Source organism: Lutra lutra, chromosome X, assembly GCF_902655055.1.
Source record: "Lutra lutra chromosome X, mLutLut1.2, whole genome shotgun sequence".
Classification (NCBI taxonomy): Eukaryota; Metazoa; Chordata; class Mammalia; order Carnivora; family Mustelidae; genus Lutra; species Lutra lutra.
Window position 1 is genome coordinate 4,087,628 of NC_062296.1, and position 23,138 is coordinate 4,110,765.

The following is a 23,138-nucleotide window of genomic DNA, read 5'->3' on the forward strand; positions in this document are numbered from 1 at the left end:
ATTTGGCCTACTACCCTGAGGGGGAGAATAGTTTTGCTGCGTTGTTACATTGTGGCCAGTGGTTTAGCTGGTGGGATCTGCGCATCTCTACTGCGTGTTTAGCAGGTAAAGTTCCAGTTGGGTGTGACTCTCCACTGCCTGATGACTGCCTTTTCCTCAACTCCTCATGCCTCCCCAGTGTGGAGGAGTAGATAGGTGCTAGGGTTTGCCCCTCAGAGGTTGCAGGGACTTTCCAGACCATGACGTCTGGTGCCCTCCTGGTACAGATGGGGCCACTGAGGCCAAGGCACCAGGGAATGACCCAGAACACCCCTGAGTTGCTGGGAAAGTTGGGGCCAACTTGCAGCATGGAATTCATGGCTCAACTTTGCAGTAACCATATTTCTTTAGCTGTTCCAGGACTAAGTTCCAGGACTAACAAGACCACTTCTGTGCTCACTCTGTCTCAGGTCACGCACTTTTCACCATATCAGTTAATCCTCCACACAACCTTATTGGCTCCAGCCATGATCTCAACCCTGTCGGGCTCCAAAAGCCCATGCTCTTAGCTATGCACTCACTGGGGTTCCTAGGGGTCCTCCTGCCTCTTTGACATTGTGGGACTGTAGCTGATTAACTCCCCAAATTCAAAGAACCTTCATTTTACTCCTTTTCCCTTATTAATTATTGAGGTGATACATGAAGTTGTGAGAAATACAAAATAGGGGTAAAATGCCCGGACTATGCCGCCTATATAGTGTGTGTTCAGTAAGGACTAGCTATTTCCGTTAATTCTCCAGCTAGTTAGTGTCACAGGATAAGTACTGCCTGAAAATTAAGGTATTAACTCACTCTTTATACGTTTTGCTTTGCCAGCCGCAGGATTCAGAGCACCGGCTGGCAGGGGCAGGCTCGACGCCGCCGCTCTGCCACTCTGGAGAGCAGTGGGGCTCACTCTTTGTCCTGGAAAGCAGGCTGCAGCTGGAGCCCCTCTTGAGGGTGTTCACGTTAAAGGCTACGGCGGGCATTCTGCTGTTGAAGGCAGTGTTGGAATCTGATTTTGCCCAGCCCTGGAGATGGACTCGGTTTGCGGGGCTTTATGGGAAAGGACTGCAGCGCGTCTGTCGATCACCGAGCACAGCGGCGCTGCAGATGTGAACTTGCGCTTTCAGCGCATTCGTCAAAGCCTGCGGAGAGCTGACCCCATCTCTCCCACTCACCACCCCCCCCCCCGCAACCCCCGGGCCCTCGGCGCTGCGGCTCCAGCGCCCCCCCCCCCCAGCGTGCCCTGGCGCCCCCGCCCTTGGACTCATTTCCTCCAGACGTGCCGCTGTTTGCCAACAGCGGGCAGCCACGAAAACGGCTCTTTTCTTTCATCTCCGGACGGGGTTGCACTACAGTTTCCCGCAGGGATCGGCGAGGGGCCGGGCAGCCAGCCCAGTGAAAAGCGAGCTCAGCCCGAGACTGGGGCTAGAGCACGGGTGCTGAGTCCCGGGGCCGCAGCTGGAGGGGCTCCCAGGGAACAGCCTTTACCGGGAGGACGCCAAGTCCAGAAGGGGAAGAGCCCTGTCCAAGGTCACCCGGCTGGCAGAGCGCACCTGCCGGTGCGCCGCCTCGGGTCCTGCTCCGGGCCGGGAGGAGTCTGGCGCGCCGAGTGGAAATCCCCGCACGCCCTGGCCGCCCGCGCCTCCGGCTCCTCTGCCCCTGTGGACACATTGCTTCGGGCCCGCAGGCTCGCCTCCGGAGCACTGGGGGGGAAGTGGCCCGCGGGCAACTCGCAACGCGCGGGCTCTCGCCCCAAAGAAGGCCACCCCACCCTCCGGGGGCCACGCGCCCCGCCCCTCGCGCACGAGCCCGCCCCCAGGCTGAGGACCTGCCCCTCGCTCAGCGATCCCGCCCCCGAGGCTGCAGGCTGGCTCCGCCCTCGCGCCCCAGTCGCAGCCCCGCCCAACCTCACCCGGCCCCGGCCCCGGCCCGGCGCGCCCCCAGCGCGCCCCCGGCGCCAGCGCTTGTGCGCCTGCGCTTGTGCCCCTCCTCCGCCTTCCCGGGGCTGGGCCGCGCGCGCCGGCTCTGGGCGGGACCCCGCGGTGGCGGCGGGACTCCTCCCCCTGCGGCTCCTCCTCCTCGGTCCCAGCGCCTCCCGGGCCTCCCTGACCTCCCCCTCCGGCGCTTTCGCGCTGACTGCGCTCCTCCGGCGCCTCTCCGCCCGCGCTCCCAGCCATGGTGGTCTGGCGCTCGGTTTTCCTCCTCTGCCTCGCTTTCTCCTTGGCCACTCTGGTCCAAAGAGGTAAGGCGGGCGGGGGGCGCGCGGGGACCCCGCCCTGTGGGCCGCAGGGCGGGAGCTCGGCGCCCCGCGGCCCCGTGCTGCGCATGAGCGGCCCGGCCCCCGCCTCGCGGGCCTGCGGCGGAGGCTGCGGGCGGGTGGGCGGGGCTGTGTGGGGCAGTGGGGGTGCGAACCCCGGGCCCGCGGGGACTCTGACCTTGCGGTGATCCGTGTGGTCGGAGATGGGGGACCGAGCTAGAAACAGCGGGATAAAAATCCCACTTAAAATCCTGAACAAGGTGTCACCACTGGTGACAACAGCTGTCCCCAGGAGATTGCCGCTGGGAAAACCTTGAAGAGAGCGCACTCATTGCCTTGAGCGGGGCTTCACAAAATGTGTTTCGAGGCCACCTACCGCAGAAGCACCTGGGGAGCTTCCTGGGCGCATTCCTACCCCCCTTTTGTCAGGATCTCTGCGGGGACGGGATGGTGGGGGGCAGTGATGTGCTGTAAGTCTGACCAGCTTCCCAGGTGCTTCTGGTGCCCGTGGGGGGGGGCATTGGCGACTTTTGCCAAGGAGGTGGAGAGAGACATGCTGTCGAATCAAGGGAGCAAGTTTCCTAAACCCTCAGTACTCGGACTGTGGTCCAGGGCCTTCATAGACATCACCTGCGACTTGTTGGGAATGCAGCATCTCAGACCCCGCCCCAGACCGACTGAGTCAGATTCTGCATTTTAACCAGATCTCCGGGTAATTCGCAGGCATATTTAAGTTTGAGAAGCATCTTAGGATAAATGCATTGCGTGGTTAAAAATAGGCCCTCCGACGTGTACAGACAGAATCTTCTTACACTTATTTATATCCCGTCTCCACATCAGAAGGAGGTTTGAGGAAAACACTGCAATTAAGCACAGAGTTATGCTCTGAGCTCCCTGACGAGGAAGGCAAATTCAGCTAGTGAAAAACATGAGCTCAGCAAAAACAAAACTTTGTCCTCGTGTTGAGTTCTAGTGAGATTTATGTTACTTATGGGGAACACTGGAAAACAGTAGGCAGTGTCGGGCAGTTTTGCAAAAGATGCGGGAATGTTTCTCATGTGGGCAGCCCTTCTGGACTTGCTACAAGAAGAGCCATTCAGTATTCTGCAAACGTGTCAGGCTCTGTTCCAGACACAGATGATGCAGCAGCGAACAAGACTAAGACTGTCTCTTCATGGACCTAACGTCCGGGTTGAGGGGGGTAGAAGACAAACACGAATGTCACAATCTCCATAATACATTGTCAGTGCCATGAAGGAAAATGAAACAAGTTACAGGGTTGTTGAATTTTCTGTTTCATTTTGCTTCTTGGGGGTTAACATTTTAGTTTTGTTACGATGCATTTGTGGGAAAAAGTCTGGTCACTTGATTGGCTCACGTTGAAAGTGGAAGCGCAGAAGAGTTAGAAAAATGATATTCCCTTCAAGGATACCTTCTGGAAGTCTTCACCATGGTATGCACATTGAGAAGGGGAGGAAGGGAAATCAGCAGGTCTCTGATTTTCGCCATCACAGGTTATACTAGGTGCTTTAGGAGGTGGCCGAGGAAATTGAACCAGTGTACCCATTTTACAGATGAAATGGAGGCCCAGGGAAGAGGGAGGTAACTTGCCTCAGGTGGCAGAGCTGAGATTTGACCCCAGGCTTGTCTGATTGCACAGTCCTTGCTTCTAAGCACCTGGAGGCCGCGCTCCTGCCTTGGGAATGTTCTCTGAACCTTGCTTGGTTTGCTTGGCCCTGTTATGCGCAACAACAAAGGTGTCTTGAGGGGACCAGGAGTGTGCGAGGCGCCTCACAAAACTCAACAGTTTTGCTGGTTAGGTATTAGCGCAGGGACCCTGGTCACATAGCTTGGAAGAGATTGAGCCAGGATCCCACCCGGATAAGACCACTACTTAGTGATCTTCTTGATTGTAATTAAGAAAACTGAACCGGAGGAAGCTTTTGCTTCAAGGTGGGGAACTTGCTTTGTGGCTCTTTTGTGCAAAACAAGATGACAAATATGGGCTTTGAATTGCTGGTGCTCTGGGAGTCTGGACAGTTGCAGTTTGAGAGCTGCCTCTCTTGGAGCCTCACAGTGGTGGAGTGGGTGGGCCTGTGCAAGAGCCATTTTATTCCTGGTCCCGGTCCTCAGTAGTGACCTGTGACCGAGAAAGACCAGCAGCCCTCAGCACACAGAACCTCCAAGCATGATTCATGAAATCCCTTCGGGCTCTGGCAAGTTGAGACAGGCTTCAGGCTTCCAGGAGTATAAAAGCGTGGTTACCAAGTCATCCCTGTTCTAATTTGGGATGGCTTTTTAGTCCAGTGTGCATTTTACTAGCTCTGAAAAAATCCTCTGAGGACAATTATGGTGCCTGTATTCACCTACAGAAATAGGAAGCTGATCTCTTGTGCAGTGGGGAGACCCGTGGTGCAGGTGGGCAGTAATGGTAATGAAGTTTCCATTTCCTGAGTGCCTTGCATGCACCGGGCCTTCAGTGCGCCACCCACATGGACCCCTCATAACCACCCGGAAGGGTTGGCACCCTGACCCATCTCCTTTTCTCATGTCCTTTATGGGCACTCGCATATGACCTTGAAAAGTAACTTGGTGGTGGGGTGCCTGGGTGGTTCAGTTGGTTGAGAATCCAGCTCTTGATTTCGGCTCAGGTTGTGATCTCAGGGTTGTGAGATGGGGCCCCACATTGGGTCCCACACTTAGTGTGGAATCATCTTGGGATTCTCTCTTCTGCCCCTTACCCGAGCTTGTGCGTGTATGTGCGCATGCTCTCTCTCTCTCAAATAAATAAATAAAATCTTAAAAAAAAGTAACTTGGTGTAACCCATTTCTCAGATGAAAAATGAGCTGCCCAGCAAGCTTTAGGACTCGAACTCAAGGTTCACAAATGTAGATGCCTCCAGGGATGGGGCAGGTCACAGACACGTGGAAAGTGGCCGAGAATAAGTGTGACGAATGTGTGGGCAGGCCACTGGCTGCTGAGTACCTGCTCCCTTAAAGAGAAGGAGCCCAGCTGATGGAGAGAGAGTGCAGGCTTTGGAGCAAGCTTGGCCAGTGCTACTAGGAGTGAGTCATTTAACTGCTGTGTGCTTCAGTGTCCTCATTTGTATAATGGGGGTAACCACAACATCCACTTCATGGGGTTCGGAGGACTGAATACAGATGGATGACCCAGTGACCTCTGTTAGTAATTATTATTCACGTTACCTAAAACATTCCAAGCCACGTTTTAAAATTTAAAAATACACAGTGCAGACCTGGAAAATAATATGTGAAGTGAAAGAAGCCAGACACAAAAGCCCACAAATTATCCCATTTGTATGAAATGTCCAGAGTCGGCAAATCCATAGGGACAAAGAAGTAGATGAGTGAGTGGTCACCAGAGGCTAGGGGTCGGGGGTGGGAAACTGAGGAACAAGGAGGGATTGATGAATGAGTGCAGTTTCCTTTTGGGGTGATGAAAATGTTCTGGAACTAGATAGAGGTGATGGTTGCACAAACTTGTGAATGTACTAAGAACCATTCAGTTGTAGGGTGACGTTGTATGGTCCATGAATTATACCTCCATTTAGTAAAAATTCGCTGTAGTTCGAGCAAAACAAATGAGAGTCGGGGCAGCCTGTGGTCCCTGGGTTGGGGTTGGTTGGGAGAGGAGAGAGGAGAGCAGAGTGGGCGCCACGTGCCGGGGGTGCTGAGAGGCTAGGCTGGGATCCCTGCAGAAGCCCCGCGGGGGGCCTACTCCGGATACTGGGTATGAGCCAACCAGGCCACAGGGGCGCGTACAGGCTTGGCCCAGAGCTGCGTCACCCCCGAGTGTGTACACTGGGCAGTCATTGCCCTGGACTGACAGGGTCTGGGGACTGTTGGCCTTTTAGTGTCACATGTTTTGATTGGTTTTCAGTTCCTTCCTTGCTGTCGCAGGTCACATCTCCACCCCCTCCGTCATTTGGGACCAGGGAGCTCCAACATGTTTATTTAACACCCCCCCCCCCCCGCAATGCCCTGAGAGCCAGCCTCTGCCCTCTGCAGGGACTGAGGAAGGGGCTAAAGCCATTTCCAGTAGAGATGGGGATGAGGAGGCCTTTTGGCTGCTCAGAAGGGCTTGTGGGGAGGAGCTGGTTTGGGTTCTGGTGAGTTCAGGAAAGAGACCTTCCAGGTGCACTGAGTTTCTGGGCTCTTCCACCACCTGGCATTGGTGCTTTTCCTGCTGTGTGTCCACCCCTCCTCTTCACCCTTGGCGTGTAATCCTCTGCTGATCTCTGTGTGCTTGGGGAGGCCTGGCCGCAGGGGGTCCTGTCTCCCAACCCAGGCTCGGCTCTGCCTGAGTCTTGCTCATAAGTCCCTGATTGGTCAGCCTTGGTTTGCCTGTAAAAGCTTAAAGTCATCCTAAACGTGTCATAACCAAAACGTGTGGGAACTGCGTGGATGAAAGTAGGTGTTCCAAACGGAGGGGCGGAGCTGTGCTAGGCTCCCACAGAGGGCCATGCCCTAATCTCTGGCACCTGTGGCTGTCAGGTTCCGCGTAAGGGAGAGTTCTGGTAGCTAATCAGCGGCATTTAAATGAGATTCCCCTGGGTTATCGTGGCCAGATGAAAGACAGGGATCCTTTAAAATAGGGAAGATAAAGGCAAAGGCGCTAGAGCGAGTCAGAGAGCGATGTGATAGAAGATTTGACCCAAAGATGGAGGGGCCAGGAGCCAAGGGATGTACACACAGCCTTGAGCAGCTGAAAAAGGGGGTGGACTCTTCTGAGAGCTTCCAGAAGGAACGCAGTCCTGCTGACACCTTGCTTGTAGCCCAGCGAGACCTGTGTTGGACTTCTGACCTCCAGAACTATAAGATTAAAAAAAAAAGTGTTTTAAATCTGTCGAAATTTGTTGTAGCAGCAACAGCAACCAATAGAAAAACGAAGGGGTAGCTACTAGCCTCTTCATCCACTGAAAAAACTAGCTTGTGAGGTTTCCTTATATCGTTTCGATTTGCAGCCTTGAATCAATCCCCACTGTGCTCTGAATTCAGGCGTTTAAATGGGCAGAAAACTGGATTGCGGGGATGTTCTGGGTGTGCTAGTGGGTGCTAAGAATCCCCTCTGAGGGCCTGGGGAGACAACTACATTCCTTAGGCTCGGGTTTGGTGTTTTAAAAACTGCTTCACAAGGCAACTGGAGCGGGGGCTGCCGTGCCCACTGCCCAGAGGCCTTTTCCGTCTCCCCACGCTCTCCCCAGTCCTGAGGGCTGCTTGAAGCAGAGTGCGGTCTGGGCCCCCAGGACAGACCAGGTTTCTGATCTGGCTGGGCCACTGGGCCACGCCTGGCCCTTTGCTGAGGAGGAGGAGGGAGCCGCCAGCTCTCCTTTCTCGCCGCCCCTGCCAGCCCAGGCTTCCACTAATTGTGCTGTTCCCCCTGCTCCCCCGGGGAAGGTGGAGGAAGAGTACCAGAGCGGAACGGGTGCTCTTGGACCACGCCAGGTTTGGTCAGTTTTGAGCTCCGTTTTGTAGAACCCTCTGACTCCTTAGGAGCAGCTTTAAAACCAACCAAAATACTTGGAGAACTCTGGTTGATTTCTTTTTTTTTTTTTTTTTTAAGATTTTTGTTTGTTTATTTGACAAACCCGAGATCACAAGTAGGCAGAGAGGAGGGCGCGGGGGGGTGGGACAGTCAAGCTCCCCGCTGAGCAGAGAGCCCCATGTGGGGGTCCATCCCAGGACCTGGAGATCATGACCTGAGCTGAGGGCAGAGGCTTTAAACCACTGAGCCACCCCGGCGTCCCCTGTGGTTGATTTCTGCCGAGAGCGGTGCCCCTGCTCAGTGAACATCTGTTTAAAGGAGAGGCTAGACGACATCTGGCTGGCAGTGCCAGGTGGTTCATTTGGGATTACTTTCCAAATTAGAGACGGTCCCCTCAGCAGGAAATACTGTTGCAGTGTGGAATTCATTACCACCAAAATAGTGCCCAGGCATGGGCTAGTTTTGACATTCTTCTTTTCATTTTTATTGCTGCTTCAGCTAGCCTGGGATGACGGAATTAACACAGAGCCTGCATTCCAGTGTGGCCCCACCGTTTGCTGGTGACAGTTGCCTTATCTGCACCAGGAGGCTGCTGATCTCTGCTTTTGTTGGCCCCGCAGAATTGTGGGGAGTAGCCAAGTCATTGCAAATGCAAACAGGTGGTGTGTGGTCAAGGTATTAGGAAAGTTAGGTTCCCCAGACAGGCCGAGAAGGCTAAGAGGCCACCTGCCTAAGGGGGTTCTATAAGAATTGGGGGTTCATGGTTATGAAAGCCTTTCCTTGGCCTGAATGAAAGCGCCCCTGAATTCATGAGCTGGGCTCAGAGTCCGAATGAGCAGGAGCAGCTCTAATTTAGGGGCTCTTTATTGCCCTTTGGCTGCCTACAGAGTTCTGGCTGTTTGACAGGAGCGATCGCTTTTTTACTTTTCATCGTTCATTCATTTGGCTCCACATGCCAGCTCGAAATGTAAGAATCCAAAGCAGTGCCTAAAAACAAACAGAAACCACGTTTTAATCTTCTATTCGTCACCTACAGTATAGCACATGGGCTTGTAGTTTGGGGCACCCGTTCATTTCTTCCCAACACTTTGCTTCCCACCTCTCCCCTGAACGTGCCCCTGACCAGGGTCAGCAGTGGGTTCCTGTTGCTAAACCCGAGGGACACCTGCCACCCTCTGATTACCCCTCCCCCCTGAAGCACTTACTTCCAGGCTTGTCCCCTCTCTGAGCTCCCGGCCTGGGGGAACGCCTCCGATGGCGTCCTTGGTGGACTTTTTAACCTATACTTGCTTCCTAGCTGCTTTCAGCAGCTTCGTGGCTTGAAATTAAATTCTGTCTGTGTGCTTGTGACTCTTCAGTTTCTATCCCCAGCTGTGATAGCTCTTGGCCTCCAGGCGCATTCAGCATCTCTGAGGTGGCCGGTGCTCTGCTAGTGGTTAGGTTACTGAAGTCCTTCCAGTTCGGTTCACGCCACCCAGCAATGAAATCTTGGCCCTTTCCCTAGCGTCCCCGGACCTCCCCATCCTTTCCCAAAATCTGGCAAGCATGGGGTTCATGCCCTGTGCAGCTGTGTTAAATTCTTTTGACTATTACCCCTGCTAATAGGCATCTCAGAAGGGCCCACATGCGTACATGAACATCTGCTCATCCCCTCCAGCCTTCTCCCACCTGAGTGACTGGCAGCCCCATCCTGCTGGTGGCTCTGGCCGCTCCTCCAGGGAGGAGAACCCCACGTCTGATCTGTCTGCAGACTAGGCTGTGATCACCCTCAGAATGCTTCAGACTCCCACCTCTTCTCCCCTCTTCCCTGGCTTCCTCTCTTAGCTGGGCACCATTCCTCCTCTTTGGAGCCCCTGGCAGTGACCTCCCAAGTGGTGATCTAGAGTCCACTCCTGCCCCCTACAGTTCAGTCTCCACCCGGCAGCCAGGTGACCTAGAAACCTGAGTCCTCCTGTCCCTCTGCCCAGAACCCTCTGATGGCTTTGAATTGTAATGAAAATAAAGTGCAGACCCTTACTGTGACCTCCAAGTCCCAACAGAGTGGGGCCTCCTTGTTCTCTGGCCTCAGCTCCCACCCCTGCCCAGGGCTGGCCTCTAGTGGGTGAAGCACTCCCCTCTGGCTAGAAGGCCCTTCCCCAAGTAGGTGCATGTTCTCTCCCTCCCTTCCTCTCAGATGCCCCCACCTTAGGCTCTCCCTGTGCCCCCCCCACCCCGAACTAGGCAGAATACCCTTCTGTCCCCAGCCAGCTTGAGTTTGGTATTTTCTGCCTGCTGCCTTGCCCACTGTCTTGTCTCTGTCACTAGACTTTTGCTCCACGAGAGAAAGGACTTGGTTTTTGTCTGCTTTGTCACTAGTATCTAAAACGATCCCTGGCACAGGGACTGGGCAGGAAATGGACGGCTTGGACACAGCAACTGGACATGTAATTAAAGGGCTATTTGCAGAATCTGGGCCACATTAGGGGAGACCAACAAAGGGTGATGAAGCAACATGGGGAGTGTTTTCCACTAGGGCCTTCAAGGTGGAGAGGGGATCCTGGCGTCCTGGGTAGTTAGGGCTGGTGGAGCTGGATAGGCCTCCTGCAGGGCGGGTGCTCAGACAATAACCATGGCAAGTATTTCGCCAGCCCACCTCCAGTCCTTGCTTCTGCCTCCCGTGACTAAACCCGTGGGTCCTGAACTGTGTAGGCAGGCACGCTGGGGCATGGCCGTGAACTCGGGGTGATGCCGTTGATGGTTTTAAGTTTTGAGGCACACACATCAGTGTGTGTCAGATCCCACACTAGTCACCACTTTAAATTGGTCGGAACTAAGTAAACAGAGCTGTTAGGTGTTTCTTTGGGTCTAGGGGTGCTGTGTTCTAGAAGACACATTAGAAGACCATCAGCCCCTTTCTCCCCAGGCTGAAAGCTGTAAGCTCCTCAAGGGTAGGTGAGTGCCCCCCACTGCCAGGTCCTGGCTCAGACAAGCCTCCCTGGCACTCAGGTCAGGTTGGTTGCAGCGCACGGGGTCCCTTAATGTCTCATGGCTTTTCCACACTGAGAATTGCAGGCCTGATCTCAGCTGATGGACACTTGGGCTGTTTCTACTTTTTGACCATTGAGCTTCGTGTTCTTGTGAACATTGTGTTGAAGGCTTCAAACACCTGTTTTCATTTCTGTGAGGTGTGTACCGAGTGCCTGGCCTTTTCTGACCCAGCCATAGCCGTAGCCCGTCTGCTGCATTCCGTAGGGTAGTCCAGGTTGAAGATGAGAACATCTATCCCCCTTCTTGTTGGGAGGATTCAGAGAACTGTCACACGGATCCCCTGGGATTTCAAGGTCCCAGATGAAATGCTGCCTCCTCTGCCTTCTGGTTCTTTAGGGAATCCTGAATCCTGGTTGATAGCTCTGAGTCTACCTCTTCATGCCCCCCTGCTGTCATGTCCTTGGCTCTCAAGGTGTTTCCCCGGGGACGGGGATGGATGTCCAGACTTGACTGGGCCTTCTTGGCGCAGGCTTTCCCCACGGGAGGGGGAGCACAGCACCCAGCCTGCAGCTCCCCGGGCAGTGCTTGCAGAGTGGGACATTCAAGGGCTTTGGATGATTTCATTAAGGTCGGGCAGCCCGGGCATTTGCTGTGCCCCCCCCCCCCCGCTATTTTTCTTCTCTTTCTTTTACAAATATTTTACTTATTCATCTGAGACAGACACAGAGAGGGATGGAGAGCATGAGCAGGGGGAGAGGCAGAGGGAGAAGCAGACTCCCTGCTGAGCTGGGATTTCAATGTGGGGCTCGAGCCCAGGTCCCTGAGACCCTGACCTGAGCTGAAGGCAGATGCTTCACCAAGTTAGACACTCCGGTGCCACTGCCCTGCCGCGGAGGGATGCACGCTTTCTGTCTGGGGCGGAGGTGCTGTTGATGTTTGCATGGGCTCAGGCAGGCTATTTAAGCAGCATCCCTGGCTTCTAACCGCCCCCACAAATCTTGCCAACCCAGAATGATTCCAGACATTGCCCCGTGTCCCCAGTGGACAGAGCTGTCCTGGGTTGAGACCCACTGCCCTAGAGACCGACATATTCTTTGTAATTCCACCCTCTGTTTTCAGCACTCCTCCCAAGTCCCTGAAGTTTTCTGTTCTCGTGCTGTTGCTTCCCGATAGACGTGTTGGACGAGATCCGCTCACAGCCAGTCTGTGGTTGGCCTCAGCTAGAGCTGACTCTAGGCTCCTCCGTGATCTTGAGCTCATCCTAGTGACATCAGATCTGTCCCTAGTCTCCTTAGGGAGTTGCCGTCTGCCCGGATTTGCACAGATGGTGCATTGCTCCTCACTAGTCGCACTTTTAGATGGGGGCCTTGTCTTTTTAAATACATCTTAGGATTTTCTGAGAACCAGTGAGGAAAAAATGAACAGAAAAATGAGCGAAAGACTTGACCAGGCCCGTCATAAAAGAGGAAATCAAAAAGGACAACAAACATGAAAAGATACTTAACCTCATTAGTCACCAGAGAGCTGCGAATCAGATTATAATAAGAAAAAATTGCGTGCCCTCTGGTAGGTTAAAAATGATTTTTTGAATGTGGTATTTCAGTAGTATTTGTTCTGCAGAAATATCTATGGCACATTATTGGCATTGAACTGTGTATATAGCTTTTACCTTTATTGGGAAATGCAGACACAGAGAAGTGAGTGAGGCCTCTAACATGCATAAAGTGAAAATCTCTGTTCTCACCAAGCAGATTGAGAAACAGAATGCTGACAGTACCCCATGTGCCCCCTCTTGATTCCAGTCCCCTCTCCCTGACAGAGGCGACCACCAGTCTGATTTTTGTGCAGTCATTTTATACTTCCACCACCTATGTATGTGGCCCTAAATAATACAGCTTAGTTTGGCCCGTCTTTTAACCTCACAGAAATGGAATCACACTGCGTGTAGGCTTTTGTGTTTCGCCTCTTTCCACCCACACTGCTAATGTGTGTGTGTGTGTTTGTAGTTCTTTCGTGTCACTTTCTGCCATGAGCGTTCTTACGCAGATGGGCAAAAGTGTCTCTGGAAGGTGACTTCCCTGACTGTGGTCTGGGGACCCTTGGAGACGTTTTCAGGGGGGTCCACAAGGTCTGTTTTCATAGTAACACTTAAGATGTGAATTGCCTTCTGCACCCTCCTTTTCTCATGAGTGTACAGTGGCATTTTCCGGAGCTGACCTGACATGCGGTATCAGTGCTCGGATGGCTAATGGGATGTGTTTGTGTTGTCCTGTGTTTTAAAGTTTCTCAGCTTTAATTTTGAATATCCTAAATATCAATGGATATAAGCCACTTAAGCATGAGATCTTTGAGATTCTCGAGATTTTAGTGTATACACTCTTTTTTTTTTTAAAGATTTTATTTATTTATTTGACAGAGATCACAAGTAGGCAGAGAGGCAGGTAGAGAGAGAGAGAGAGAGAGAGAGAGAGGGAAGGAAGCAGGCTCCCCACTGAGCAGAGAACCCGATGCGGGGCTCGATCCCAGGACCCTGAGATCATGATCTGAGCTGAAGGCAGAGGCTTTAACCCACTGAGCCACCCAGGCTCCCCTAGTGTATACACTCTTAAAGCCAGTTTGTGTTCTAGCACGCATGTGGCCTTCGTGCCTCTTTATGGCCAAGTAGGATTCCTCGGTGTGTGCGTAGCATTTTGTTCAGCTGTTTGTCAGTTACAGATGTTTGGGTTTCCGATTGTCTCCTACAAATGCTGCAATAACCATTTACGTATGCGTTTTGTATGCACTTAAGTTTTCAGTTCTCTTGGGTGGAATTGCGAGGCTGTTTTTCAAAGGTGCCATATCATTTTACATTCCCACCAGTGGTCTGTGTGGGTGCTGGTCCCCCACATTCTTGCCAACACTTTTATTTCATTGTGTTTCTTTCTTTCCTTTTCCTTTTCCTTTTTTCGGGGGGGGGTTGTTAAGAAAAAGCCTTTTAATCAGTGTGTGGTTGTGTTTTATTGTGGTTTTGGTTTGCATTTCCCTAATTACTAATGAAGTTGAGCATCCTTTAACGTGCTTGTTGGATCATGTCCTTGAGTGAAAGTCCAGCTCAAAGGGTGCTAAACTGGGCACCAGGAGGCCCAGAGCTCAGCCTGACCCTACCCCAGCTCACAGTGAGGGCTTCACGTTTCCTTCCTTGCTTCTTCCCTCTCGTCTGAGAACGTGCTCGACTTTGCGTTCATCCTGCATCAGTTCTGCCTCCTGTCCTCCTTCCAGCTGATAGATCCCCTTCCTCCTGCCTTCAGATTTCTACTCCCTGCACTTCCTCCTCCTCTCCCTTGATTTCTCAAACTGGAATGGGGTTATGTTATCTGCCCCAACAGTCTACCAAAAGATTTCACTAAGGCCACCAGGGTAAATGCATTTTTTAAAGTTGACTATCCGGGGTGCCTGGGTGGCTCAGTCAGTTAAGCAACTGCCCAGCTCAGATCATGATCCAGGAGTCCAGGGATCGAGTCCCACATCGGGCTCCCAGCTCCTCGGGCAGTCTGCTTCTCCCTCTGACCTTCTCCCCTCTCATGCTGTCTCTCACTCTCTCTCTTTCTCTCTCTCAAATAATTAAAATCTTTAAAGTTGACTATCGAAATAGCAGGTCCCAAACCATTGATGCCGGTGGCCCGTCTGGGGGCGTGGAATGAGAAGGAAGAGGGTGAGTCTTCTCCTTACTGTAGGCTTCTTCGGGAATATGCATACAGGGCGCCGCTTGAGTCAGTTGGGCGGAGAGCAGCCAGTGCAAGGAGCGGGGCATAGAACGGATCAGTGAAAATGGGTGGTGTGAAATGTCTAGACTAGTGACGCCCAGACCGGGGGCCCCAGAGGCCTTTGGATTGACTCTGGGGATGAGCATGGTCTGTAGACAGCAGTGATGCAGCTGGGTCATTCATGTACTGCAATTTAAAATGTATTTAGATGTTGTTCTGATTTAAACATAGGATAAATTTTGGAATCTGATAGAGCAGGTCTTTCTTAAATGACTTGTTTCCCCATGTGTATGTTTCCATACATACGAGTAAAATACACTGTAGGGTCAACTTTTCAAATTAAAAAAAAAAGCCCATTGGGATTTCCATTGGAATCGCATTGGCTTTGAAGAGCCAGTTTTTTTTTTTCTTTTTTCTTTAACAGTATTGAATTTTCCCATCCAAACACAGGGCTTTCCTCTCTAGTTCTTTGTTCTGTTTGTTTGCTTGTTTTAACTTTCTTCGTGTTTATAATTCACATTTACTGTTACTTATTCCCAAGTACTTTATAGCATATACTCCTGTTGTAAATGGTCTCTCCTTTTCCCATTGAGTTTCCTAAGTGATGGTGGTTGTCATCTGAGAAAACTGATTTTTGTATATTTTCATGACCAGCCAGCTTCCCAAACCCTCTTTTAATTTCTTTTAATTTAATTTAGGTTTTCTCTTGTTGACTAATTTTTGAAAATTCATATAGTTTTAGAATAATATTCTTTTAGTCCAATTGAATATAAGGTCCATAAAGACAGGATTTGGCGGGGGGGGGGGGCTGTCTGTTTTATTGACTGTTGTATTCCCAGGACCTAGAACAGTGTGGGGCACATAGAAGGTGTTTATAATATTTGTCAAATGAATGAGAGAGAGTCCATGAATAAAGCCAGGTTTTTGCCTCCATGAACAAGAGCTGTAAAAGCTTTGATCATTTTTTTAAAGGCGCAAGTCCCCTCTTAGGGGAAGAGAAGCCAGATTCATCTCCCCCTTCTTCATGCCAGTGTTGGGTACCAGAAGACATCAGAGCAGCACCTCTACAAAGACCTGAGGGGCAAAGTGTGGGATCCGAGTTGTCCTTCTCCCAGAGAGGTGACACAAAGGCATTCTGAAAAGCATAAGGCTTTCTGGACAGAAATGTCAACAGCAGCTTTCTTTGTATTTCCCAGACACGGGCGTCGCTCACTGTCCTTTGAGTGAACAGATGAACAAACCAGGGAGTACTACTCAGCAATAAAAGGGAACAAAGCACTGATACGCGACGCCCTGGCTGACTTTCAGAGCCGTTACACTGTGCAAAAGAGCACCTACTGTGTTATTCCCGTTCTGCAACATGCTCAAATGTTGTTCTAGAGACGGAGAACAAATCAGTAGTTAGGGGCAGGTGAGAAGGGAGAGGGAAGGTGAGAAAAAGGTGGGTAGGGTTCCAGAAGGGCAGCATGAGGGCGCCGTTGTGGCCGTGGAACTGTTGTTTATCTTGACTGTGGTGATGGTCCATGCGCAGGTACACCTATGAGAACACTGTATGGAATTAATAAATCCACCCATTGAGTGCAAGTGAAGACAGGAAAACCGGAATGAGATGAGTGGATCGTGTGAATGTTGACATCCCGAGTGTGACTGGGCCATAATTTTGTGTAATATGACTCTGGGAAGAAAGGCAAAGTGTACACGGGATCTCTTTGTATTCTTTCTTATAACTCTATGTGAATCTATAATCATCTCAAAAATTACAATTAAATGTAATGCTTTTTAGGAGCTACATATTCGCTCAGGAACCCTTCTGGAGACATCTACTTAATAATGGAAAACAGTCAAGCAAGAGGTGGTTCACAATGATTCGGAAGATGGGAGGGCAAGAAAGGGAAGAGTTGGCAGTACGCCCTTTCAACAGGTCTCAGGCCCCCAGGTCCTCCCCCTCTGCTCCCAGAGAATGTCCGCTCACCTTTCCGAACCCAGCTCCCCTGACACCCGCCAGGCAGTGTGAGCGACCTCCTTTATGGACGTCTTTGCCTTCAGTGTTTGGGGAGTAAGTCCTCCTGTGCTAACTTTCTGGTTCCATAATCCTATCAGAAGCGTTCACTGAAGGATTTCCTTTATATGAAAGCTCCCTAGGTCATTGGAAAAATACGATTAAGCAAGACGCAGCAGCCCTTGGAAGTACACTCTGTTCATGTTTGGCCCGTCAGGCTTGGGCCCTGGTTAGAGGCCAGATGTATTTATAGTGAGCAAGACCTCGGACCTATCTCTCCTCTTCACGCCCTGGTGCTTGCTTGCTTCTCGCTCTTTCTCCCTCCCCATATTACGCAGGCCAGCGGTGGAGAGAAGACCAGGCGCCTGGACTCCGGTCCGGTTCCCCGTGGTGTCTGAGTAGAATCACTGTCACACCGGCTTCGCTGGAAACATGTCATCTTGAAATGCAGTTTCATTTTTTATGGCTTTAGAAAAAAAGGGAGCTACGATTCACGTCTTGTAAAATTCACCCCCTTTAAAGTATAGGTTCAGTGGCATGTGGGACACACACAGAGTTTGTGTGACCATCCCCTCTGTCTAGTTGCATGACTTTTGCATCACCCCAGATGCAGAGGGGAGGCCAGGAGCCATCAGTTGGCACGCCACATCCTCCCCGGCCACTGGCCACCACTAAGCAGCTCTGGGTGTCTCGGCACGTACCTATTCTGGATGTGTTGCAGAAACGGAGTCGTGCAGCTCGTGGCCTTTTGTGTCTGGCTGCTTTCACTTAGCGTAAGGTTTACCAGGCTCTTATAGGCTGTAGCGTGGCTCAGGCTTTTGTTCCTTTTTGTGCCCAGATAATATTCCATCGCACGGAGAGGCCGTTCCCACTAGAGTCCTTCTCTGCAACGACACCGCTTGTGGTTGCCTTGGCGCCGATATTCCCCGAGGGCCGAGACCAGAGCGGGGCACCGTGTCATGCTCATCGATAACTATTTCTTGGATGAATGGAAGGAAGTTGCTGGTTTCCCCCTAGTGTCTGGTGATTGTTGGTGTCTGCTCAGTGGAGACTCAGCTGAGATTCCTCTCCCTGGGGCTGGGAGGTGGACTGCAGGCCAGGAGGTTGGGAGTGGGCACAGTGTAGAGGGTGAAGGGCCACACGCTCGGGCTGTGGGTGGTCAGCGAGCCAGCGAGCAGGCTGGGGTGGGCCGGGTCCAGGGTCCGCTTGGGCTGCCAGCTCCTCCTCACCAACTTGCTCCCTTTCTTTAGAGGGGAGATGTCCCCCTTCTCTGTGGTGAGGGGGTGGGTGTGCGGAGGACGCAGAGGGGAGTAGCCAGTAGGCCCCTCCTCCTTCCTTTTCTCACTGTCCTCTCACCCTGACTTGAAGAGGGGGGTGGGTGGGGCTTCCACCCAGCTTCTACCTCTCCTTCTGGATAGCGGATGTCCTCTTGAGCTTGGGTCCTTCCAGCATTTTCTCTCGTTACTATTTTTTTTGGAAACATGTCCTATTTAGAAATTAACATTGGGAGAATTGACATCTTTACAATATGGCACCCTCCCAGCCACAGACTTTGTATGCCTTTCTACTTGTCCAGGTCTTCTTTTCTGTTCTTCAATAGTGTTTGGTTTCTTTCCTTCTAGTATACTTCTTAAGTGTCTCTCTTTTGGAGGTGCAGCTGACACACACAAAAATGCTCCAGTATTCAGATTTTCACTTATGCCTCAGTAAAATAAATCCTTAAGAATTTTACTAAAACCAAATACACAAAAAGTTTTAAACTTCTCTTTTATTGAGGTATAGGTTACATACAGTGAATACTCAATCGTCTTACATCCCCTCCCAGCCCCGCAGCCCCACACCAAGCAACAGTTGATCTGATCTGATTTTTATGCCCTCGGTTGGTTTTGTCTCTTCTAGAAATCATAGAAATGACACCATACAATATTTACTCTTTTGTGTCTGATTTGTTTTTCTCACACAGCATAATGTTTTTAGGGTTCATCCATGTTCTAGAATGTATCTGCAATTTCTTTTCCTTGCTGAGTGTCCCTGTTTCGGGACATTTGGTTTTCTAGTTTTGCGCTATTACAAATCAAGCTCTAAGAACATTTAGAACATCTGTGTATAAGGCTTTTTTTTGAAAGTGATTTTTTAAAATTAAAGTGTATAAGGCTTTTTGTGGACACCTGTTTTCACTTTTCTTGAATGAGGCCCTTGATCATCTCCCTTCCCACCAACAGGTTAGAGTTCCAGTTCCCCCACATCTTTTCCAATATTTGCTGGTATTCAGATCCTCCAGTTTTGATTTATCTGTTGTGATGCTCATTCTTTGGATTGGCACTCTCTTCTCCATTCCTTCCGGCTCCCTGTGCTTTTCTGAATGTAGTGTCTTGTGTGCTCCTTTTTTGACACTTCCCAGGGCTTTCAAGAGACCAGGGATGTAAATGTGCTTGGTCCACCGTCTGAATGAGAAGTCAGGGCAGATTCTTAGTGTTTTGAGCAGTCTCTAGTGTGGACTGTTAATCTTAAAGGTCTCTGTTAAAACAAACAAACACAAGGACCATGTTTCTGGACATGTTTTTGTTGTTGTCCTCTTTTCTGCATTTGTTTTCAAAGTAGCAAAGAACATAAATGATGATTTCTGTTTCCTCCAAGCCTTCTGATAAAGGAATATTAACCTTTCAGCCTAAACTTTACTGCACATCCAAGAATAACTTCTGAGGAAATGGGACTATTGACATTTTACATGATTTCAAATGTTAAAGATCATTTTATGGGTAGGATTGAATGGAAAAACCTGTGCGAGATGAAGGGTGGAGGTGGGGGGTGGGTGGGGTCCTTTCCCTCGGCCCCCCAGCCTGCTTATCGGATGTGTGTGACTGGTACTGTCCCTTTTCCTTGGGAGTATGTGTGGGCACGGTCCTTCTTGTCCCATCTTCAGGGGGAAATAACTGCTTGATGCTTTTTCTTCTCTCCTGGAGCAATGCAGGCTCTCTGCAGAAGGCCAGGGACTCTAAGGCTGGTAGGAAAAGGGTCAAGTGGCGTGAGGCCGTGGTTCTGCCTGTCACAGCCCCTACGAGAGGGCTGTAGGAGGGGGGCCTTTTTGGTGACAAGAACATCCATTGTGATGAGGCATTCAGAAAGGCTTCATAAACAAAGCCCGTAGTTTTGGGGTTTGACCTATTACCCAGGTAGTCTTTTCAAGACTAGAGTATGATACTTTTGGGGCGGGATGGGCACATTCACCTGGTACTAAGCTGCTAGGAAGCATAAGCTAGAAGGCATTGCTGCTTTTTTGTTCCCTCCTCTGAAAGTGTGGTTCAGAACGTCTGTACTCTGTGTAATTCGTCAGCCTGTCTGTGGTGGTCTCTTGGTCTATTAGGGATGTCTTATAGAAACATGAACGTGCTTTCAGGAAGGAATATTCCAGCCTGGGAGGGAAGCACACACAGCCAGCCTGGGCTGTAGGTCTGCTGACTTTAAACATCTCCTTTCAACTGAATTTCTCCTAGTCAGAGAAGCTGGGGTGGGGGTGGGGAGAGTGGGGAAGAAACCTAATTATGCAAATTTTGATCTTAAAGCTTTATTCGTATGTTTCCTGGCAGGCTGTTCTTTAATCTCAAGAGCAAGATTGCTCAGAATTACCATATATTCCAGTTAATTGCATTAAAATTATAGCAAAGGTTGTTTTTGCTATAATCAAGAATGATTTTGATTAATACTTACGAAATCAAATGCCTCCCCAGCGGTGGGAATGAGAACAACCTTCTCCTCCTTCCCCTCCCCCTTTTCCAAAGGCCAAAGATGCAAACATATTTGAAAGGGTTTTCTTTTTTAAATCTACTTGCCTCTATGGATAGTCATTTTTAAAGAAAATTTCTCAAAGAGGGAGGCTGATTATTTTCCTCGGTCTTTAATGCAAAGGTTATAAAGGAGTTCGTTCTTGAGGAAAGCAAAGAGGAGATCTGAGCAGAGGTCTTGGCTGGGGACGGTGACACGAGCACATGCCATCTGACTGGCAGACTTGGGACACTGGAAAGGATCTCTTCTGTTGGATCAGTAGAAGATTCTTTGGGAAGATCCAGAGGAAGCCTGGTGGAGGTGACAGGACATCACACATGGAGAAGACATTAGAATTATATACAGATAGATAAAAACAAAATGACAGTTAACTGTGAAGGAAGGTATGTACAGGGTGCTTAGTGAAAGGCCCAAGGTGTGATGGAGAAGTAGGGGTGACTCTGGGACTTGGGTTGTCAACACTGTCAGAGCCATGAGGAAACTGAGTCTTGGGACTGGTGGCCTGGAGCCATGAGTTGGGAGGGGTTGGGGGGGGTCCTCAACATGAGGTGACAGCCAGGCTGTGGGCCTGGACCACGTCACCTGGGGAGTGTGGCCAGGACGGAGGGGGAAAGCCGAGAGGGGAGAGGGAGGCAGGCGGGGAGGGGTAGCGGCGTAGTTTAAGGCCGAGGAGGACATGAGCTGGTCAGGAGCCAGCTAGGGGGTAGCTGGCCAGAGCAGTGGGAGGAGAATCTGAGGACAGAGAAACGGAGGTGGAACAGCGCACAGAGCAGGGAACAGCACACCGAGCAGGGAGCCGTTTCTTGTGCTCCAGCTCCCATTCCTGACAGTGGTTCCTCGGAGCCTGCAGCAGGTGGTGGTGGGAGGTGATGCCAGCCTAAGGAAGGGAGGTCTAGAGTCCCTGCTCCCGCCTGGGAGGGGACGGGCGGACAGGGCAGTAGCGGAGGGCCAGCAGGGCTGGGAGGACCTGTGCATCTCCCATGCCGTGGCAAGGGAGCCAGTGGCAGCCGAGGTTGGAGGAGGCAAATGTGACAGGATCGAGTGCCCCAGACACATCCACGTCCACACCCAGGATCTCCGTTCGCCTTCCCCGGGGCCTCAGCAGGTGCAGTCAGGAGCCTCACAAAAAAGGAAACAGAGGTTCTGGGAGAGGCGGCACTGGGCTTTGAGTGCATTTGGCCCAGAAGGTCCTTGGCGGGAGGGGGGTGCCCAGTCCTCCTTTCCTGCACACGGGAAGTGCAGTTTTCAGATCCCCTCCTGTTCCTCGGTTGGGCTGCCTCCCCCTTCCCTGCCGGGCGGCTGTGGCAGCTGTGAGATTAACCACTCCTCAGAGGTCAGTGTCAGTCGCCAGGCTGAGAAAAGTGCCGGGTTGAGCTCTGGGACTGGGTGGTCACACTTGGGGGTGGGCGGTGGTTCCGTGGCTATTTCTGGGGACCTCTGTGTCCAAGACCATTTTGCTCCAGAGATGGACCCCTAGACTAGCGAGTGGCTCTGCCTATTCTGTCCTCCCCCCAACCCAAACCGTGACCGCTAGCTGCTAGGTCTGGGTCCGGTTTCCTGGCCTTGACCTGATGCCTACAGGGAAGCCCTTCCCTGGTGCTGCTCCAGTCCATTCCGGGGAACTCTGTGAGTGAGCTAGAACCTTCCAGATCCTCTCCTCACATCTTGCACCTTCACTCTCTTGCCTGTCCTCAAATCCCCTTTGTATCCAGGAGGGTCCTTTTTTTTGTGCCTGTGCTTTTCACAGTGTTGTGTAACTGTCACCGCTATCAAATTCCAGAATATTTTGTCACCCCAAACAAAAGCCTAGGCTGAAGAAACCTTCACCCCCCATTCTTCCCTCTCCCTAGCCCCTGGAAACCCCTCCTCTTTCTGTCTCTGCTGGCTTGCTTGTTCTGGATAGTTCATAAAAATGGCGCCATATAACACACGGACTTCAGAGTTTGGCCTCTTTCCTCTAGCACGATGTTTTCAAGGTCCTTCCGTGTGGTAGCACGTGTCAGTCCTTTATTCCTTTTCATGGCTGAATAATATTCCATCATGTGGCATGAAACCGCATTTGGTTTATCTCTTTATCTGTTGGATGGGTCTCTTAAAATATTGACACAAATGTCCTTATGCTCCATATCTGTGTTCCTCTCAGTCCTTTGTCTTGAGGATCTTTCCGAGGAGATCTCTGCCACTCCTCTAAACTGCTGGTCCATAGCCGCACTACCACCGTGCCTGACCGGATGGAGGCATCTCTCTGCTGGCAGTTACCTGGGCTCTCTCTGGTTCTCCCGTGCAGCAGTGTGGGTCTCCCTGTGTGCCTGTGGGAGGTGGAGGTTGAGGAGGGCTTGCAGGGTGGCAGGATTCAGGTTTCACATTTGACCGGGTACTGCCGTTCAAACGTGCACCCCCTCTCTGCAGCGGCAGTGAGCTGAGGCCCTGCGAGGACATTTCTCCTGCAATTGATGTTACTAGAAGCTCTCGGGCTTCTTGTTCCTGTGTGTTTCTCCTATTCCAGTGCAGCTTCCTAAGGGCAGGGCAGGGTTGCCCCCTCTGAGCAAAATGAGAGCTGCTCATCGCCAGAACCAAGGCTGGAGATGGGGCCAGGAGTCTAGGTGGATGTATAGTAGAGGCAGAGTCTCAGATGTAGGCAAGAGCTCAGACCTTGCTTGACACAAACAAAAGAACATTTCGAGGAGGTTCCTTTGGTGGTCTGTAGGCTGGATAGAAGCCCATTCAAGGATTGTAGACTTCCCTTCTTGCAATGGGGGAAACAGACTCTTGCTTCTGAAAGCTTCCTCAGGGACCCAAGAAGAGGTACAGGGACCATCAGGGGCCACATCAGGACAAACTCATTACCAGAAACTTTCA

General features: G+C 51.3%; 1 protein-coding gene across 7 annotated transcripts in view; it reads left to right on the plus strand.

Moving 5' to 3' along the window:
* Window positions 1-2,007: 2,007 nt before the first annotated feature.
* Window positions 2,008-23,138, plus strand: part of CD99L2 (CD99 molecule like 2) — an 89,198-nt gene continuing 68,067 nt past the window's right edge. For 2 of the 7 annotated variants that reach the window (XM_047715850.1, XM_047715853.1), the window contains exon 1: window positions 2,009-2,266. In XM_047715850.1, coding sequence (XP_047571806.1) covers window positions 2,200-2,266 — 67 coding nt within the window. In that variant the 5' untranslated portion in view covers window positions 2,009-2,199. Of the gene's footprint in view, window positions 2,267-23,138 lie in introns of all 7 variants that reach the window. The other 5 variants (XM_047715851.1, XM_047715855.1, XM_047715849.1 and 2 more) reach the window with 5 other exon arrangements.